The sequence below is a fragment of the Chelonia mydas genome, chromosome 2, assembly GCF_015237465.2.
Source record: "Chelonia mydas isolate rCheMyd1 chromosome 2, rCheMyd1.pri.v2, whole genome shotgun sequence".
Classification (NCBI taxonomy): Eukaryota; Metazoa; Chordata; order Testudines; family Cheloniidae; genus Chelonia; species Chelonia mydas.
In genome coordinates this window covers 143,157,556-143,178,455 of record NC_057850.1, presented here as the reverse complement: position 1 = coordinate 143,178,455, position 20,900 = coordinate 143,157,556, and the positions used below count along the sequence as shown (strand labels likewise).

General features: G+C 42.6%; 1 protein-coding gene across 6 annotated transcripts in view; it reads left to right on the top strand.

Annotated features, from left to right (window-relative positions):
• The window catches only part of LPCAT1 (lysophosphatidylcholine acyltransferase 1), a 184,050-nt gene that overhangs the window by 28,108 nt on the left and 135,042 nt on the right, over positions 1-20,900 (top strand). For all 6 annotated transcript variants that reach the window (XM_043540303.1, XM_037893384.2, XM_043540302.1 and 3 more), the window contains exon 4: positions 15,041-15,153. In XM_043540303.1, the coding sequence (XP_043396238.1) occupies positions 15,041-15,153 (113 nt within the window). The remainder of the gene's footprint in view (positions 1-15,040; positions 15,154-20,900) is intronic.

Below are 20,900 nucleotides of genomic sequence, written 5' to 3'. Positions count from 1 at the left end.
GTGGTGCGGCGATAGGCGGAATGCGCATTCCTATCTTGGCCCTGGACCACCTTGCCAAAGAGTACATAAACCACAAGGGGTACTTCTCAATGGTGTTGCAAGCACCGGTGGATCACAAGGGCCATTTCACTGACATCAACGTGGGATGGTCAGGAAAGGTGCATGACACTCACATCTTTCTGAACTCCAGGCTGTTTGGAAAGCTGCAAGAAGGGACTTTCTCCCCAGACTGGAAAATTACCATTGGGGATGTTGAAATGCCAATAGTTCATAAATCATAGAATATCAGGGTTGGAAGGGACCTCAGGAGGTCATCTAGTCCAACCCCCTGCTCAAAGCAGGAACAATCCCCAACTAAATCATCCCAGCCAGGGCTTTGTCAAGCCTGACCTTAAAAACTTCTAAGGAAGGAGATTCCACCACTTCCCTAGGTAACACATTCCAGTGTTTCACCACCCTCGTAGTGAAAAAGTTCTACCTAATATCCAACCTAAACCTCCCCCACTGCAACTTGAGACCACTACTCCTTTGTTCTGTCATCTGCTACCACTGAGAACAGTCTAGATCCATCCTCTTTGTAACCCCCTTTCAGGTAGTTGAAAGCAGCTATCAAATCCCCCCCTCGTTCTTCTCTTCTGCAGACCTAGCCTACCCCTTGCTCCCACAGCTCATGATGCCGTACACAGGCAGCCTGGACAGCAGTAAGGAGCAGTTCAGCTATAGGCTGAGCAAGTGCAGAATGGTGGGAGAATGTGCCTTTGGGCGTTTAAAAGGGTACTGGTGCAGTTTACTGAGTAGGTTAGACCTCAGTGAAAGCAATATTCCCATTGTTATTGCTGCTTGCTGTGTGCTCCATAATATCTCTGAGAGTAAGGTGGAGACGTTTATGGTGGGATGGGAGGTGGAGTCTGATTCGCCTGGCAGCCAATTTTGAACAGTCAGGCATCAGGGCAATTAGAAGAGCACACCGAGACACGCTGCGCATCAGAGAGGCTTTGAAAAACAGTTTCATGACTGACCAGGCTATGCTGTGACAGTTGTGTGTGTTTGTCCTTGATGCAAAGCCGCCCGCTTTGGTGAATGTACTTCCCTGTAAGCATAAATCCCCCTCCCCCCTTTGACCATATCTGGCACAGGAAATAAAGTCCTTATTGTTCTGAATCCATTCATTCTTTATTTATTAAAAAAAACTTGAGATCACTGGCAACGCTGACTAGTAAAATGAAGCCTGGGTGTACAAAGCGTTTGATAATGGGGTGGGGTGGGGGAGGAGGGAAGGACAAGGCCACATTGCTTATTGTAGCCACACTATAAATCAAAGCTGTTTGAATGACAGCCTTCTGTTGCATGGGCCATCCCCTGGAGTTGAGTGGCAGGGTGCCTGGAGCCAGCCTCCCCCTGTGTTTTTAGGCATCTGGATGAGGAGGATATGGAACTTGGTGAGGAGGGCAGGCGGTTACACAGTGGCTGCAGCAGGGGTCTGTAGTCTAGTTTCCTTTCCTGCAGCTCCACCAGACACCTCATCATGTCTGTTTGCTCCCCCATTAGCCTCAGTATCTCCTCCTGAATATTACGATCACGCTCACTGTATGCTTTCCTGGCCTCTGCCACCAATGCCTCCACGCATTCAGCTGTTCCCTATCAGTGCAGGAGGATTGCATGAGCTCTGAAAACATGTCATTGCGAGTGCTTTTTTTTTCACCTTCTAATCTGCGATAACCTCAGGGATGGAGTTGATGCGGGGAGCATTTGCAGTTGCAGGGGGAAAAAAACGGGAGAGTAGGCTTTACAGAAGATACATTTCTGAGAACAAAAGGGGAGACTCTTTCACAGTAAATCAAGCAATTCACAGCAGACAGTTGTTGAAAGTGCTGTCCAGAATGGTCACATTGGAGCACTCTGGGATAGCTCCTGGAGGCCAATACCATCGAATTGCACAGTGCTGTGTCTACACTACCCCAAATTCAACCCAGGAAGGTTGATTTTAGTGCTGCTCTCCTTGTCAGGGAGGAGTACAGCAGTCAATTTTAAGAGCTCTTTAGGTCGGCGGCAGGGGGTTGGTTGTGTAGTCGCATTCATTATAAAATCGACGTAATGCTGCTAAATTCGACCTGACCTCGTAGTGTAGCATAGTTACTCCTGGCCAAATATTTCCTCATTCAGCAGAGCTTCCTGAGTCACTTCTGTAGCCAAATCTTTCGTTGCAGTGTTTTGCAGTGTGCTGGAAGCTGGCTCACTAGTGAATAATTTGAATTCTTGAAGTGTCATTAGCTCTTTATTTTCATCAACATGGTCACCTTGCTTTTGTGCTGGTGTTGATTCATTGTATGTCATTTGAAGATCAGGTCCAAGACTGAACGATTTGCTGGTTTGGATTGCAATTTGGGTACATAGGTTATAGGAGAGAGCCCATCTGCTGAGTGCTAAGGCCATAATTCCGATACCTTTAATTCCTTCTCTTTTACCAGTGGCATTAAGGCACTCTTGAGAGTGATCCAGATCTACCTGAGAAAGGGATGCGATGGAATTTGACAGGCACTAATAATGTTTCTTTGAAACAGGTTGAGCATGTAAGACAATTAACTCATAAGTACCATCAAGATGTAAAACAAGTTTTTCTTTGAAGGTTGCCGTATGACTTACAAATGAATGTGGGATCTTTCCACCAGTTTCATTTGAGAGAAAACAATGAATACATACCTGTGAAAGTTCCAAAACACAGCCTTTTTCTGCTCAATGCTTTAACTCATTTCTAAGCCAGACCATTGCCAAGTCAGTTCCACTGTGAGGGATTTGATGCTTAGTTTTTGTTACTTTTCTCAAGAAATGCTTATAGCAATTGGGTGGTATTTCCCTTCTGTGATTATAAGGTCACTTACACCAGCTGCATATAGACTGAGTTCATCTTCATACTCTGCTACCTCAAATTTTTTTTTTTTTTTCATTTTGAATGTTGTTACAGAAAAGTTTTTTTGTTTGAAACGTCCATCCTGACAGAAAATTCAGAGACTCCAGTTCATTGGGGGAACCTTACTCTGAAGCACTGTTGAGGTTTTGGTGATTGTAAAACAAGATTAGATTTGCTGTTCACCCTTACTGGTTGATGAAGTAGCTTCAACAGATTTACGAAGTCTGCTAATTTTACCGTTATTTGTTTATATTGATAAATGTCTGCATTCAGATGGAAGAGCTATTTGGAATCTGTCAATTGCATCCCTGTTTTGGAAATCCCTGAGTTCATCTTGCGTTGGCTGCCTCTTGTATTGTAACCAACACCTGTTCCTAGAAGCAGAAATAATCCTTTTTCATTGTTGGCAAATAATGCAATGTCCACAAGATAAATATTGAGGGATACTTCAGGTATAAGATTGCATCTATGTTTCGTCTTTAGAATAATGACGATGAAAATAAATATAATTAATAACTACCACATGAATATTGCATACATAATAAATATTTGCTAGTATGTATCTTATGCCATGCCATAGGTATCCAAATCAATACTCAACTCATTTACACTGTAAGCAAAAGCTGGTTAGGTTAGATTAGTGTTTTGGCTAATGATTAGCTAATAATAATTTATATTTTTGAAAGAGGAGAACTTATGGAAATAACTATATCATTCTGTGTTGTGTGTGATTCTTTGTATAATCCTTATCAGTGCATTTAACTCCTTCATGTATCAAAAATAACTGGAAAAGTAGTTAGTTTACTTAGTCGTAAATGTCATTCTTACTGCAAAACCCAACAAAATTTAAGTGCATATCATCACATGACTAGAAGAAGTAGAGAGTATGATCTTCAGCAGATATCATTCCCTGCATTTTCTGATAGTACAGTATTCCAAATTGGGAACGTATTCCATATTTAGTATCTCTCTTTTACTTTCTGTTTATTTTTTTTAATTACAAATGGTAACCATTTTTCGTTTTTGTTTTTACTTAAAGTTCAAAATTCAGTTTGGTAAACATCATTTTCAGATTCAGCCCTTGGTTTTAGGATTAGTTATTTATTTAGTTAAAATTCTTTAGTTCCCCCCTCCCCCAACTTCACCCATTGGCAACGAAATACTTCCTCTCCACCATCTCGGGCTATTTATGCCTTTGGTGTTGAGGCAAAATCTCTCTAGACTCTGAGTCCTGTCTATCCTTCTGTGATGCTTCTGTGCCCCTGAATGATGGGCACATCAAGTGCTTTTCTTGTGGATGAAAACCATATTCCAGATCAGTACTCCATCTGCCACTCCTCAGAAAGGACATAGAGATCCAGGGATATTAACCTCCAGCTTTTCCTGTTCGAGCATTCGATGGGAGCAGCAGATTCTATGATGTGAGACCCAAACAGAAGTGGGACTGTGCCCTGTGAGCTGGGACTCTGATCCCTTGAGCCACTGGTACCAGTGATGTGGATGTGGCTCGAGCATCTGCTGCCTTTCCAGACACCTCTGAGCCCAGCACTGGCCCCCGGTACTGCCTTGAGCTTTTCTAGCTAGGGCAAAAAGAAACACAGCTCCAAAACTGACTCTAGGCATCAGTCTCCCTCTCTGACACAGATTGGGAAAAAAAAATTGGTCACTATGTCCATGACTCTTCTAAAGTCACACCTTCTAAATCAGTGACGAGCCTGGCTCTACAATCACTCCTGAGACCCCTTCACTGAGCATGCCAATAAGTATGTTGCCACTAACCATATCAAGGGAAACTGTCCCGCCACTAACCATATCCAGGGAAGCTCTCCTGCTTCAGTACTGATTTCCTCTGTGCCAGTCTTGGTGTTGCAACCATTGATACCAATCATACTGGTACCAACCAGATTTTCAATATCAGTGGGTTCTTCTGAGTAGGCAACAAGAATCCTAAGTTTAGTACCAATTATGATACCAAGACCCACGGTACCAATACCTATAGTACTCTCACTCCTATGGGCATTATAGTGCCCCCTCATCCTAGAGCACCAGTAACACCAGGGAAATCTGACTCCTCTTTGACATCTATTCCATCACCTCTTCCTCCCCATCAGCCCATTAGGGAGCAGTCATCTGAACCCAACCCTTGTTCATCCTCACAGAACCAAGGCTGAGATCTCATTCTCTGGCTAGACTCCGGAGCACAACTAAGCCATCTGATCCAACATGGGTGACAGGAATAGAGCCCCTAGAGGATTAAGGAGAGGGAAGTGTTGACTACCAAGAGGAAGATGTCCTTCTAATCCGCCTGCAGTTCCCTCACTATCTCCTCCCCCATTCTGGAGGATACTGGAACTTCAAATATCCTTTCCCCTCCAGATGACTTGAAATTCTTCCAAGATCACTTGAGCCATAGTGCTGACACTCTGGACATACAACTCAAAGTTGTTTAAGACAACTGATGACATTTTTTGATCGTCTTCATTCTTCTGCAGCTGACAGACTAACTATGCCAATCAATGGTGGGTTTGAGCCTGTCAAGGCAAATCCATCCTGTATATCTCCCACAACTAAGGCCATGTCTACACTGCTGCAGTCGATGCTCTCTCCCATCGACTCCGGTACTCAAGCTGCCCGAGAAGCATCTCCTGTTGATACAGCACGGTGTAGACACCTTGGTAAGTTGACCTAAGGTACGTTGACTTCAGTTACATTATTCACATAACAGAAGTAGCGTAACTTAGGTTGACTTACTGTGGTAATGTAGACAAGGCCTAAGAGAGCTGATCAGCATTACTAGCCCTTCCCCTTCCCTCCTACCCAAGAGGTTTCAAATATTTCTACATGAACTAAGCTGTGTGCTGTTAGGTATTTGGAGTACATGAGAAATCTAAACAGCTGGCAGGTCTCAAAATAACATTGTAGGACAATGACCCCAAAAGGCTGGAACTCTTTGGCTGAAAGGTCTGTTCTTCCACCAGTCTCCAAATGCACATAGTATATTATCAAGTTGTTCTAGTGAAATGTGACTACCTCCAGTGGAATAAAGTGCTTCAGTTTCTGGAAGAGCTGAAGGCCATCTCAACTGGAGGCCAATTTGTCAGGATAGCGTTGCTTCTATAACATCTGCCTGTGCTATGCCTACCTCAGTTTCCATGCACAAGTTACCATGATTTCAATGCTCTGGCATTTCTAAAGAAGTCTAGATAATAGAAGACCTGACCTTTAAGGGACTGCAGCTATTCCACAGCAAGACAGATACGGCTGTCCATACTCCAACTCCAGAGCCACTCAGGTCTTTGGGCCTCTATCTCTAATCCAAAGACATACAGGTGTCAAGTGCTCTTCAGACAACTTGCTTCTCTTACCAACAACAGAAGACAGTTGGCCTTCTTGAAAAGGCCTCATTGTTCAAGAAGTTCAGCCTCCATTGGTACTATCCACATGGCATCATCAACCAGGCATCAAGTTTGATGACTTTTGACAAGAGCACTGTACCAATTCTTGTGGATCCCCTCATTTTGGCAATAGCCTTGCCTTTCTTTTGTCAGCATAGACTAGAATCACGATGGACTGGTGGGTCCTGGAGATAACTGACAAAAACTATTCTGTGTGATTCCATCTCTACCTACTCCTCCACCCACTTCCTCATTCCTCTTCAGGGATCCTTCTCATGAGACATCATTAAGAAAAGCAGACTCCCTATTGCAATATGAGCAGTAGAAGAGTTGTCGCAGGAGGTTTTATTGCTTTTATTTTCTCATCTCGAAAAGGTCTCTGCTCCATTCTAAATCTGAGAAGACAAAACAGATTAATCCACCTCAAGTTCAGAATGGTGACCTCAGTCTCAATTATTCCCTCAGAGGACCACCAAAATTTGTTGTGACACTTGACCTTGAGGACACCTATTTTTACCTGGCAATTCATGCAACACACAGAAAATACTTGCATTCAGTAGTAGAGAAACAACCACTACCTGTATACATTTCTACCCTTTGGTCTGTGCACAGCACTAAAGGGGTTTGCCAAACGAATGACACTCATGGTTGCTCACTTACGACATTCAAGGCATTGACATACCTCTCCTGACAATTAGCTAATGTGAGGAAAATCCTCTTGTGACACTCTGTATCTATCTACAGTACCTACCTGCTGAAGTGAAGAAACAGATTGACAGAGCCAGAAGAGTACCCAGAAGTCACCTACTACAGGTCAGGCCCAACAAAGAAAATAACAGAACGCCACTAGCCTTCACCTTCAGCCCCCAACTAAAATCTCTCCAACGCATCAAGGATCTACAACCTATCCTGAAGGACGACCCATCACTCTCACAAATCTTGGGAGACAGGCCAGTCCTTGCTTACAGACAGGCCCCCAACCTGAAGCAAATACTCACCAGCAACCACACACCACACAACAGAACCACTAATCCAGGAATCTATCCTTGCAACAAAGCCCATTGCCAACTGTGTCCACATATCTATTCAGGGGACACCATCATAGGGTCCAATCACATCAGCCACGCTATCAGAGGCTCGTTCACCTGCACATCTACCAATGTGATATATGCCATCATGTGCCAGCAATGCCCCTCTGCCATGTACATTGGTCAAACTGGACAGTCTCTACGTAAAAGAATAAATGGACACAAATCAGGCGTCAAGAATTATAAGATTCAAAAACCAGTTGGAGAACACTTCAGTCTCTTTGGTCACTCGATTACAGACCTAAAAGTTGCAATTCTTCAACAAAAAACCTTCAAAAACAGACTCCAACGAGAGACTGCTGAATTGGAATTAATTTGCAAACTGGATACAATTAACTTAGGCTTGAATAGAGACTGGGAGTGGATGGGTCATTACACAAAGTAAAACTATTTCCCCATGTTTATTCCCCCCTTAAACCCCCCACTGTTCCTCAGACGTTCTTGTCAACTGCTGGAAATGGCCCACCTTGATTATAACTACAAAAGTTTCCCTCCCCCCTCCGCTCTCCTGCTGGTAATAGCTCACCTTAAGTGATCACTTTCTTGTTACAGTGTGTAAGGTAACACCCATTGTTTCATGTTCTCTATGTATATAAATCTCCCCACTGTATTTTCTACTGAATGCATCCGATGAAGTGAGCTGTAGCTCACGAAAGCTTATGCTCAAATAAATTTGTTAGTCTCTAAGGTGCCGCAAGTACTCCTTTTCTTTCTGTATCTCAAAGTAGCACCCGGGAACCCCCATATTCACCATTGTGATATGACTATGATATGTTTTGTGCAAAGTTTGCCTTGTGAGATATCATTTTGTAAGTCTTGATCTGTTGAACAATAATATCCTGTTGGATTTTATGCACTATTGTATGTGAAATTATGAAGTATTTCTATATGTGTTACTGAAATATGCCTTTCAATTGCAACAAAGGAGGACTCAGACAGCATTAATGGCCCATCAAGAAAACAATCCACTATCCCAGAGGCTCCTTATGAAGGCACATACAAAATGGAAACTGCTTGACTAATGGGGACTCACTGACCCCCATGTCACAGCAAGCATCTTTCTAGCAGCTGGAAGAAGGTATGAAAAGAGAAACAGTGATATCACCACTTGGCCTTTCTACCTCCCCCCGCACCCCCCTATCTCAATACCTGGAGGAAAAAGACTTTGAACTGGGGAGGAATGGTCCCAGCCTGGAAAGGGACTCCAGTCTGTGTATTGAGGAACTATAACCTGCGTGTACCACCTGTTAGGGTGAGACATTGCTTGATTTAAATCTTGCTTAGTGTGCTAAGTGAAAAAGGAAGTGATATTTTACCCCTTTAATCAACACAAGAACCAGGGGTAAAATAACACTTCCTTTTTCACATAGCACACTAAGCAAGGTTTAAACCAACACAAGAATTAGACTGTGAATTTATTTTTGTTTCTTAGGTAACCAACTTTGATCTCTATGCCTGCTAGTTAAAATCACTTAATCTGTTTTTTTGTTGTTAATAAATCTGTTTTATAGTTTACCTAAAACTGTGTTTTGGTGGAAGTGCTTGGGAAATCTCAGCTCAGATTACAAAGGCTGGTGCATGTCCGCTTTCCTATGAAGAGGAGGCAAACTAAGTAATGAACTTACACTGGTCTGGCTTCTGACCAGTGCACAACAGTACAGTTTGGGGGTGCAAGGCTGGGGAGTTGTGGGGGAATTAGCTGGAGGCTCTATTTTGATGGTTCATGAGTGGATGCAAGATCATTCATGTAACACAGTTGGGTGTATCCCTTCCTGTGGATGTCTGTGTAAGTGCAGTGTCTGTTAGGCTTGTAGCTTGACATCAGCATCAAGAGGCAGCCCAGGTTGGTGGGACAGAGGGCTTAGTAGTCCCAGAGTCCAGGTTGCACCCCAGGGACCCATCACAGAGGTGAGGTGACCAGTTCTTCATGCACAATCCTGACCTCATCTCCCTGGGACTCAAGTAAATTAAAGTTAACTCCAACGCGAATCATAAAGTTTACAGAGGTAGTCATGGACTCAAAATAAGCGAAAGTTTACATCCCTTTGGAAAAGTCTTTCACTACACTTCAGAGTTATGAACAACCTCTGTTCCCAAGGTGTTCGTAACTGAGGTTCTACTCAATTCAAGGTGTGGGTGTACTTTGGATTTATATAGTGGCATTATATTTTCTATCTTATTATTCATCCCTTTCCTAATGGTTCCTAACATTCTGTTAGCTTTTGTGACTGCAGCTGCACATGGAGCACATGTTTTCAGAGAACTATTTATGATAATTACAAGATCTTTCTTGAGTGGTAAGAGCTAATTTAGACCCCATCATTTTGTATGTGTAATTGGGGTTATTTTTTCCAACGTGCATTACTTCACACTTATAAGCATTGAATTTCAACTGCCCTTTTGTTGCCCACTTATCAAGTTTAGTGAGATCTCTTTGTAACTTGTCACAGTCAGCTTTGGACTTAACTGTCCTGAGTAATTTTGTATCATCTGCAAACTTTGCCACCTCACTGTTTATCCCCTTTTCCAGATCACTTATGAATATGTTGAACAGCACAAGTCTCAGCACAGATCCTTGGGGGACCCCACTGTTTACCTCTATTCTGAAAATTGACCATTTATTCCTGTACTTTGTTTCCCATCTTTTAACCAGTTACAGATCCATGAAATCACCTTCCTTTTTATCCCATGACTGCTTTGTTTGCTTAAGAGCCTTTGGTCTGGGACCTTGTCAAGGGCTTTCTGGAAGTGCAAGTACGCTATATACACTGGATCACCCTTGTCCACATGCTTATTGACTCCCTCAAACAATTCCAATAAATTGGTGAGGCATAATTTCCCTTTACAAAAGCAGTGTTGACTCTTCCCAACAACTCATGTTCATCTGTGTGTCTGATAATTCTGTTTTTTACTATAGTCTTAACCAATTTGGCTGGTACTGACATTAGGTTTACCAGCCTGTAATTGCCAGGATTGCCTCTTGAGCCTTTTTTTAAAAAATTGGAGTTACATTCGCAATTCTCCAGTCATCTGGTACACAGGCTGATGTAGGTGATAGGTTACATAGCACAGTTAAAAGAAAAGGAGTACTTGTGGCACCTTAGAGACTAACAAATTTATTAGAGCATAAGCTTTCGTGAGCTACAGCTCACTTTATCGGATGCATGAGCTATAGCTCACAAAAGCTTATGCTCTAATAAATTTGTTAGTCTCTAAGGTGCCACAAGTACTCCTTTTCTTTTTATGGATACAGACTAACGCGGCTGCTACGCTGAAACATACCACAGTTAGGAGTTCTGCAATTTCATATATGAGTTCCTTCAGAACTCTTGGATGAATACCATCTGGTCCTGGTGACTTATGACTGTTCAATTTATCAATTTGTTCCAAAACCTTCTATACTGACTCTTCAATCTGGGATAGTTCCTTAGATTTTTCGCCTGAAAAGTGTGGCTCAGGTATGGAAATATCCCTCACATCCTTCACAGTGAAGACCAATGCAAAGAATTCCTTTAGCTTCTCTGCAATGGCCTTGTCTTCCCAGAGTGCTCCTTTGCACCTAAATTGTCTAGTGGCCCCACTGACTGTTTGACAGCTTCCTGCTTCTGATGTATATAAACAAATTTTTGCTGTTAGTTTGTCTTTTGCTACTTGCTCTTCAAATTCTTTTTTAGCCTGCCTAATTATACTTTTACACTTGCAAGAGTTTATTCTCCTTTCTGTTTTCTTCAGTAGGTTTTGACTTCCGATTTCTGAAGGATACATTTTTGCCTCTAACCCCCTTTTTACTGTGTTTAGCCGTGGTGGCATTTTTTTGGTCCTCTTTTTTTTGTTTTTATTATTATTTTATTATTTTTTTGTTTGGGGCATACATTTAATTTTTGAGCCTCTGTTATGGTGTTCTTAAAAAGTGTCCATGCAACTTGCAGGCATTTCACTCTTGTGACTGTTCCTTGTAATTTCCTTTTAGGAGTCTCCTCATTTGTGTAGTTTCCCCCTTTTTGAAGTTAAATGCTACTATGGTGGGTTTCTTTGGTATTCTTCCCCCTACAAGGATTTTAAATGTTATTACATTGTGAGCGGTAATACCGGCACCACTTATGTACACAGGGTGTCATGTACGTAGATGGTGCAGGTTGCCAGCCTTCAGTCCTGGTCTCCTGAATTGGTGGTAGGACGAGATAAGGAAAAAGGTACTCTTTCGTGGAGTTGGAGTGGGTTTTTCCATTACACTAATGATACATGAAGAGCTCACCTAGACTACTTCCAGATGCTGAGCATTTGGTTCCCACAAGTTTCATCTCAGAGCTTACAAAGGAACGACGACATTGGAATGATGTTCCTCCAAAACATTCCTGCCTCTGCTGACAGGGAGCCACAGTCCAAATTCTATAAGACAATACTATGCCATGCATTATACTTACTAGGAAGAGGGAGCAAGTTTATCTCTTGTCATTCAAGAAGCTTCTGAATCTTTGGAACTGCTCCATCTGATATCAAATTGCACCCTGCATCTCCCAGGTGTGCATAATGATTTATCAAGTTATCTGAGCAGGAAATATATGACCAATCTTAGAAATCCAGGTCTGGAAGGGACCTGAAGAGATCAGTGTAGTCCATCACCCTGGGTTGAGGCAGGATTAAATATACCTACATCATCCTTGAAAGATATTTGTCTAATCTGTTCTTAAAACCTCCAAAGACTCTGTCCAACAATCAATATTTCACAATTAGGGACTGCTAAGATTGAACTCTTTTCCACCAATCACATCACCAAATTTGCACTTTTTCAGTCCGGGGGAGGCACAAGTTCAAGTTTCCTACACAATGCTTTCTTGATACCCTAGAAGAAGGACTGCTTCTACTGACTTTCTTAGTACTTTTGTTAGGACTCTGGGTAAGGCAGGGTGCAGCATCTGTGATTCTGATAGCCCCTGAATCAGCCAGACAGTTTTTGTTCTCAGACTTGTTTTGTCTATCAATATGGCTCTCAATTTCCTCAGCTGACCTGCTCCATCTTATCTCTGAGTTCTGGACAAATTTTTCACCTGGATTTTTCACCTATGCTTGACTGCCCCGATATAGATTGGCTAAGCAACATGGACAAAAGTTGCCCTTCAAAAGTCAAAGCAGACTTCCATAAGAACAATATACGAGTCCAGTGGAAAAGATGTTCTCTGGGCCTTGGAACAGCACCTTAACCCACTAAAAGAGCTGGCTGAGGAGATCTTTGTCCTGCTGATAATTTTTAATAAATCATGTAATACCAGGGAAATTCCAGAAGACTGAAAAGCAGTTAATGTACCAATATTCAAAAAGGCGAGTTAGATCAGTTAGCTTGATATCAGTTCTGGGCAAATTAATGGAAAAACTGGTGTGGATTCAATTAATAAAGAATTAAAGGACAGGACTATAGTTAAACCGTTCAATATGGTTTTATGGAAAATAGGTCTAGTCAAACAAACCTGATTTAATTTTTTGAGATGACAAGTTTGGTTGATGTAAAAGACTTAGGTTTTTGAAAGGCATTTGACTAAATACCACATGGCATTGTGATGAATAAATTATCACTATACAGTATCAATAAAGCATATGTTAAGTGGATAAAGAAATGGGTAGCTCACATCTCAAAAAGTAGCTGTCAATGAGGAATCATTGTTGAATGAGGATGTTTCTAGTGGGATTTCACAGGAATCAATACTAGGGCCAATGCTTTTCAACGTTTTCATTGATTTGGAAATAAAATCACTGCTGATTAAAATTTGCAGATGACCAACAGATTGGCAGAATGGTAAATAATGGTGAGACCGGGGCAGTCATGCAGAGCAATCTGGATTGCTTAATAACCTGAGGCCACAAAAAGAAATTTTTTTACTACAAAGTTATATTTAGGAACAAGGAATTGGGGCCAGAGCTACAGTATGGGGAACCGTATCCTGGAAAGCAGTGACTATGAAAAGGATTTAGGGGTCATAGTGGACATGTAACTCAACACTTTCCCAATGTGATTCTATGGCAAAAATGGCTAATGTATGTATAAACTGGGGAGTAGTGAGTAGGAGTAGGGATATGAATTTTTACCTTTATATATGGTGTGGCTAGACCAATTGTGGAATACTGCATACAGTTCTGGTGTCTGTGCTTTTAAAAGGGTGTTGAAACTTTGAAAAGGGTGCAGAAAAGAACCACAAAGTGATTTGAGGGCTGCAGAACAATGCCTTACAGCGGGGGTGCCCAACCTACAGCCTACATGGTCCACCAGAGCATTTTCCTAAGACCTGCAGCCTGCTTCAACACAATATATTAACAGCCACTTCATTAGCATTTGTCGTCATGTTTACATCATTTTAATTTACATAAGTGTGTAACTAGACAATACTGTACATAGAAACAACCTACCTAAATACATACAAAGCAAGTTGAACTTAAAATATAAGTCAATACAGGTGACTTTAAATCTTATTAAAATATGTGGAATCTGTTTGGCCCACACAAGGTTGTGCTTAGGTTTATGTGGCCCTCCTATGTAATAAGGTTGGGCACAGGAAGAGACTTTGGGAGCTCAATCACTTTAGCTTATCAAGAAGATTAGAGGGTGACTTAATTATGATATATAAATTCCTTCACAGGAGAAAATACTGGCTTACTAAAGATGATTTTAATCTAGCCCAGAAAATCAAATAGATGATGTGTTGCCTATGAGGAGAACTGCTTAATGGAGACTTGTAAAGTAGCAATATGAAGTTCCAAACACCTTTACCAAGCCAGGTTTGTGGTGTGCCTTGTGAATTACTGCACAACAGAAGAAATCCTGCTTTCCAGTAGGATTGTGAGGGGGATCTCAATGAGGGAGATGCTTACAGAGATTCTCCTCTCTTAAGTCACAGGAGGAAATGTTCTGGCCCATGGGTGATCAAACATAACTATTTTGCTGCCCCAAAAAAGTAAGTGTGCATTAAACAATACAGTCAAAGTCCTATTTTAGAATCACATTCACATAAAGTCTCCTGTTACAAATAAGGTCTTGGTCTATTACAAGTGCATTTAAAAAATCTAGTTTAATTTTCATTATTCATTTTACTCTTTGCATTTCTCTCAGGTTAGGTAATGAAAATGGATCAAGGATTTGCTTTAATTTTACATTGAAATATAACAATATAAGCCAATCAAAAAGAGTCGTTATTTGCTTGTAACAAAGACTGCTGTTCAAAGGATGGCCATGATATAACATGAATTTATTTAGCTTAAGAAAGAAAAGATTTAAGGGTGACTTAATTACAGTCTGTAAGTACCTACAGGGGGAACAAATATTTAATAATGGGCTTTTCAATCTAGCAGTGAAAAGTATAATGCTAGAAATTGAAGCAACACAAATTCAGACTGGAAATGAGGCGTAAAAATTTAATTAACCATTGGAACAATTTACCCAGGTCATGATGGATTCTCCCTCACTGACCATTTTTAAATCAAAGATTGGATGTTTTCTCTCAAAGCTATGCTCTCGGAATTATTTTGGGGAAGTTCTGTGGCATGTTATACAGGAGGTCAGACTAGATGATCACAGTGGTCCCTTCTGTCCTTGAATATTTCATAGATTCATAGATTTTTTTAAAGCAGTTCTATGCAAAATTTGTGTGTTTTCTTTTCAGCTTTAATAAAATATATACGACCAGTATTTGTGTCTCGGTCAGACCAGGATTCTCGCAGAAAAACTGTTGAAGAGATAAAGAGACGTGCTCAATCTGATGGCAAATGGCCACAGGTATGGTATAACCTCTTTTATGTGATATTTGACATTTGTTGGTTTTGAGAAACAAATTTTAGTCTTTTTTTCTCCATAGAGGACACGCTAGACCAGTAGTTCTTAACCTGGGGTGCACGCACCCCCTGGGGGTGTGAGATGCCCTTTCTGGGGGTGTGAGATGCCCTTTCTGGGGGTGTGAGGCATGCCAGATTTTTTTTAGAAGGTAAATCTTCGAAAACACAAATTAAGCACAGGCACATAAGTACAACTATTTTGTTTCATCAAACCTATATATTTATTAACATACTTTTTTTTAACAATTACTGAAATATACAAACAAAAAATATATCTAGGTTTAAAGAACTGACCTACTTCAACAATTTTTGATAAGGGGTGTGAGAACATATTTTGATTTTTGATAAGGGGTACGAGAACATATTTTGAGAACCAAAGGGGTGCAGGCTGCAGTAAAGGTTAAGAATCACTGCACTAGACCCAGATGCTTTTTCTCCATGAATGCAAGATTTAAAATGTTACTTTGCAGAACATGTTGCTAAACTTAAAATTCAAGAAGTGGAAATCTGGACAGATGACTAGGGAGGAGTATAAAAATATTGCTAGAGCATGCAGGGGTGTAATCAGGAAGGACAAGGCACTGTTGTAGTTGCAGCTAGCTTGGGATGTGAAGGGTAACAAGAAGGGTTTCTACAGGTTTGGTAGCAACAAGAAGAAAGTCAGGGAAATTGTGGGACCGTTACTGAATGGGGGAGGCAACAGAGTGACGGATGATGTGGAAAAAGCTGAAGTACTCAATGCTTTTTTTGTCTCGGTCTTCACAGACAAGGTCAGCTCCCAGACTGCTGCACTGGGCAACACAGTATGGGGAGGAGGTGAGCAACCCTCCGTGGTGAAAGAACAGGTTAAGTACCTTTTAGAAAAGCTGGACATGCACAAGTCCATGGGTCCAGATCTAATGTATCCAAGGGTGCTGAGGGAGTTGGCTGATGTGATTGCAGAGCCGTTGGCCATTATCTTTGAAAATTCGTGGCAATCTGGGGAGGTTCCGGACGATTAGGAAAAGACAAATGTAGTGCCCATATTTAAAAAAGGGAAGAAAGAGAACCCGGGGAACTACAACCTCACTTCAGTCCCTGGCAAAATCATGAAGCAGGTCCTGAAGGAATCCATTTTGAATCACTTGGAGGAGAGGAAGGTGATCAGGAACAGTCAACATGGATTCAGCAAGGGCAAGTCATGCCTGATCAACCTGATTGCCTTCTATGATGAGATAACTGGCTCTGTGGATATGGGGAAAGCAGTGGATGTGATATATCTTGACTTTAGCAAAGCTTTTGATATTATCTCCCACAGTACTCTTGCCAGCAAGTTAAAAAAGTATGGATTGGATGAATGGACTATAAGGTGGATAGAAAGCTGGCTGGATTGTCGTGCTCAACGGGTAGTGATCAATAGCTCGAAGTCTAGCTGGCAGCCAGTATCAAGCGGAATGCCCCAGGGGTTGGTCCTGGGGCCGGTTTTGTTCAACATCTTTATCAGTGATCTGGATGATGGAATTAATTGCACCCTCAGCAAGTTTGCAGATGATACTAAAATGGAGGGAGAGGTGGATCCCCTGGAGGGTAGGGATAGGGTGCAGAGTGACCTAGACAAATTGGAGGATTGGTCCAAAAGAAATCTGATGAGGTTCAACAAGGACATGTGCAGAGTTCTGCACTTAGGAAGGAAGAATCCCATGCAGTGCTACAGGTTGGGTACCGACTGGCTACGCATCAGTTCTTCGGAAAAGGACCTGGGGATTACAGTGGATGAGAAGCTGGATATGAGTCAGCAGTGTGCCCTTGTTGCCAAGAATGCTAATGGCATATTGGGCTGCATTGGTAGGAGCATTGCCAGCAGATCAAGGGGAGTGATCATTCCCCTCTATTTTGCACTGGTGAGGCCACACCTGGAGTATTTCGTCCAGTTTTGGTCCCCCAACAATAGAAGGGATGTGGACAAATTGGAGAGAGTCCAGTGGAGGGCAATGAAAATGATTAGGGGGCTGGGGCACATGACTTACAAGGAGAGGCTGAGGGAACTGGGGTTTTTAGTTTGCAGAAGAGAATCATAGCATCATAGAATATCAGGGTTGGAAGGGACCTCAGGAGGTTATCTAGTCCAACCGCCTGCTCAAAGCAGGACCAATCCCCAATCAAATCATCCCAGCCAAGGCTTTATCAAGCCTGACCTTAAAAACTTCCAAGGAAGGAGATTCTACCACCTCTCTAGGTAACGCATTCCAGTGTTTCACCACCCTCTTAGTGAAAAAGTTTTTCCTAATATCCAACCTAAACCTCCCCCACTGCAACTTGAGACCATTACTCCTTGTCCTGTCCTCTTCTACCACTGAATAGTCTAGAACCATCCTCTCTGGAACCACCTCTCAGGTAGTTGAAAGCAGCTATCAAATCCCCCCTCATTCTTCTCTTCCGCAGACTAAACAATCCCAGTTCCCTCAGCCTCTCCTCATAAGTCATGTGTTCCAGACCCCTAATCATTTTTGTTGCCCTTCGCTGGACTCTCTCCAATTTATCCACGTCCTTCTTGTAGTGTGGGGCCCAAAACTGGACACAGTACTCCAGATGAGGCCTCACCAATGTCGAATAGAGGGGAACGATCACGTCCCTCGATCTGCTCGCTATGCCCCTACTTATACATCCCAAAATACCATTGGCCTTCTTGGCAACAAGGGTACACTGCTGACTCATATCCAGCTTCTCGTCCACTGTAACCCCTAGGTCCTTTTCCGCAGAACTGCTGCCTAGCCATTCGGTCCCTAGTCTGTAGCTGTGCATTGGGTTCTTCCGTCCTAAGTGCAGGACCTTATCTTTATCCTTATCCTTATTGAACCGCATCAGGTTTCTTTTGGCCCAATCCTCCAATTTGTCTAGGTCCCTTTGTATCCTATCCCTGCCCTCCAGCGTATCTACCACTCCTCCCAGTTTAGTATCATCTGCAAATTTGCTGAGAGTGCAATCCACACCATCCTCCAGATCATTTATGAAGATATTGAACAAAACCGGCCCCAGGACCGACCCCTGGGGCACTCCACTTGATATCGGCTGCCAACTAGACATGGAGCCATTGATCACTACCCGTTGAGCCTGACAATCTAGCCAACTTTCTACCCACCTTATAGTGCATTCATCCAGCCCATACTTCTTTAACTTGCTGACAAGAATACTGTGGGAGACCGTGTCACAAGCTTTGCTGAAGTCAAGAAACAATACATCCACTGCTTTCCCTTCATCCACAGAATCAGTAATCTCATCATAGAAGGCTATTAGATTAGTCAGGCATGACCTACCCTTGGTGAATCCATGCTGACTGTTCCTGATCACTTTCCTCTCGTGTAAGTGCTTCAGGATTGATTCCTTGAGGACCTGCTCCATGATTTTTCCGGGGACTGAGGTGAGGCTGACTGGCCTGTAGTTCCCAGGATCCTCCTTCTTCCCTTTTTTAAAGATTGGCACTACATTAGCCTTTTTCCAGTCATCCGGGACTTCCCCTGTTCGCCACGAGTTTTCAAAGATAATGGCCAATGGCTCTGCAATCACATCCGCCAATTCCTTTAGCACTCTCGGATGCAACTCGTCCGGCCCCATAGACTTGTGCACGTCCAGCTTTTCTAAATAGTCCCTAACCACCTCTTTCTCCACAGAGGGCTGGCCATCTACTCCCCATGTTGTGATGCCCAGCGCAGCAGTCTGGGAGCTGTCCTTGTTAGTGAAGACAGAGGCAAAAAAAGCATTGAGCACATTAGCTTTTTCCACATCCTCTGTCACTAGGTTACCTCCCTCATTCAGTAAGGGGCCCACACTTTCCTTGGCTTTCTTCTTGTTGCCAACATACCTGAAGAAACCCTTCTTGTTCCTCTTGACATCTCTTGCTAGTTGCAGCTCCAGGTGCAATTTGGCCCTCCTGATTTCATTCCTACATGCCCGAGCAATATTTTTTGACTCATGACTCTTCCCTGGTCATATGTCCAACCTTCCACTTCTTGTAAGCTTCTTTTTTATGTTTAAGATCCGCTAGGATTTCACCGTTAAGCCAAGCTGGTCGCCTGCCATATTTACTATTCTTTCGACTCATTGGGATGGTTTGTCCCTGTAACCTCAACAGGGATTCCTTGAAATACAGCCAGCTCTCCTGGACTCCTTTCCCCTTCATGTTAGTCCCCCAGGGGATCCTACCCATCCGCTCCCTGAGGGAGTTGAAGTCTGCTTTCCTGAAGTCCAGGGTCCGTATCCTGCTGCTTACCTTTCTTCCCTGTGTCAGGATCCTGAACTCAACCAACTCATGGTCACTGCCTCCCAGATTCCCGTCCACTTTTGCTTCCCCCACTAATTCTTCCCTGTTTGTGAGCAGCAGGTCAAGAAAAGCTCCCCCCCACTTGGCTCGTCTAGCACTTGCACCAGGAAATTGTCCCCTACGCTTTCCAAAAACTTCCTGGATTGTCTATGCACCGCTGTATTGCTCTCCCAGCAAATATCAGGAAAATTAAAGTCACCCATGACAACCAGGGCGTGCGATCTAGTAGCTTCTGCGAGTTGCCGGAAGAAAGCCTCATCCACCTCATCCCCCTGGTCCGGTGGTCTGTAGCAGACTCCCACCACTACATCACTCTTGTTGCTCACACTTCTAAACTTAATCCAGAGACACTCAGGTTTTTCTGCAGTTTCGTACCGGAGCTCTGAGCAGTCATACTGCTCCCTTACATACAGTGCTACTCCCCCACCTTTTCTGCCCTGCCTGTCCTTCCTGAACAGTTTATAACCATCCATGACAGTACTCCAATCATGTGAGTTATCCCACCAAGTCTCTGTTATTCCAATCACATCATAATTCCTTGACATCACCAGGACCTCCAATGAAGAGTGAGGGGGGATTTGATAGCAACCTTCAACTACCTGAAGCGGGTGGAGCTAGACTGTTTTCAGTGGTGACAGATGACAGAACAAGAAGCAGTGGTCTCAAGTTGCAGTGAGGGAGGTCTAGGTTGGATATTAGGAAACATTATATCACTAGGAGGGTGGTGAAGCACTGGGAATGGGTTACCTAGGGAGGTGGATGTGGAATCTCCATCCTTAGAGGTTTTTAAGGCCCTGCTTGACAAAGCCGTGGCTGGGATGATTGGTTCTGCTTCTAGCAGTGGATTGGACTGGGTGACCTCCTGAGGTCTCTTCCAACCCTAATATTCTATGATCTTTGAGTTATATTGTAACAATTTTTAGTCCTTGGAGAAAATTTCCATTGATACCAAAAATCATCTGAAGCCTTTAAATTTAATCGGCAGCTGAGGTTCTTGCACTTGAATTTTATAATTGTTATGATATGGTACACTTTTGAGGGGAGGGAGGAAATAGAAAAAGAGGGACTGTTATGACTACTCTATTTCAGCCCTAAACTTTCTAGAAGTATGTGCATTTTTATTTTAAAATTTGAAGCATATTAAAAATTCTCCTGTTTTCTGAAGATGGCCAGTCTCGGGCTTTAGAATTAGCACTAGCTGTGCACCTATGTGATCCCTTTTCTCAGTAAGTGCACATATTAATAAGTCATATTTGATAAGCATATCTGCGAACATAATCTGGCAAACAAGTAGATTTTAAATAGGCATACATTTCTATTAGAGGAGTTCCTGATTTTGTGGGGTCCCTCAGTGAGAGAGGATTTGGCATGTACTCCCTTTCCTATACCATTAG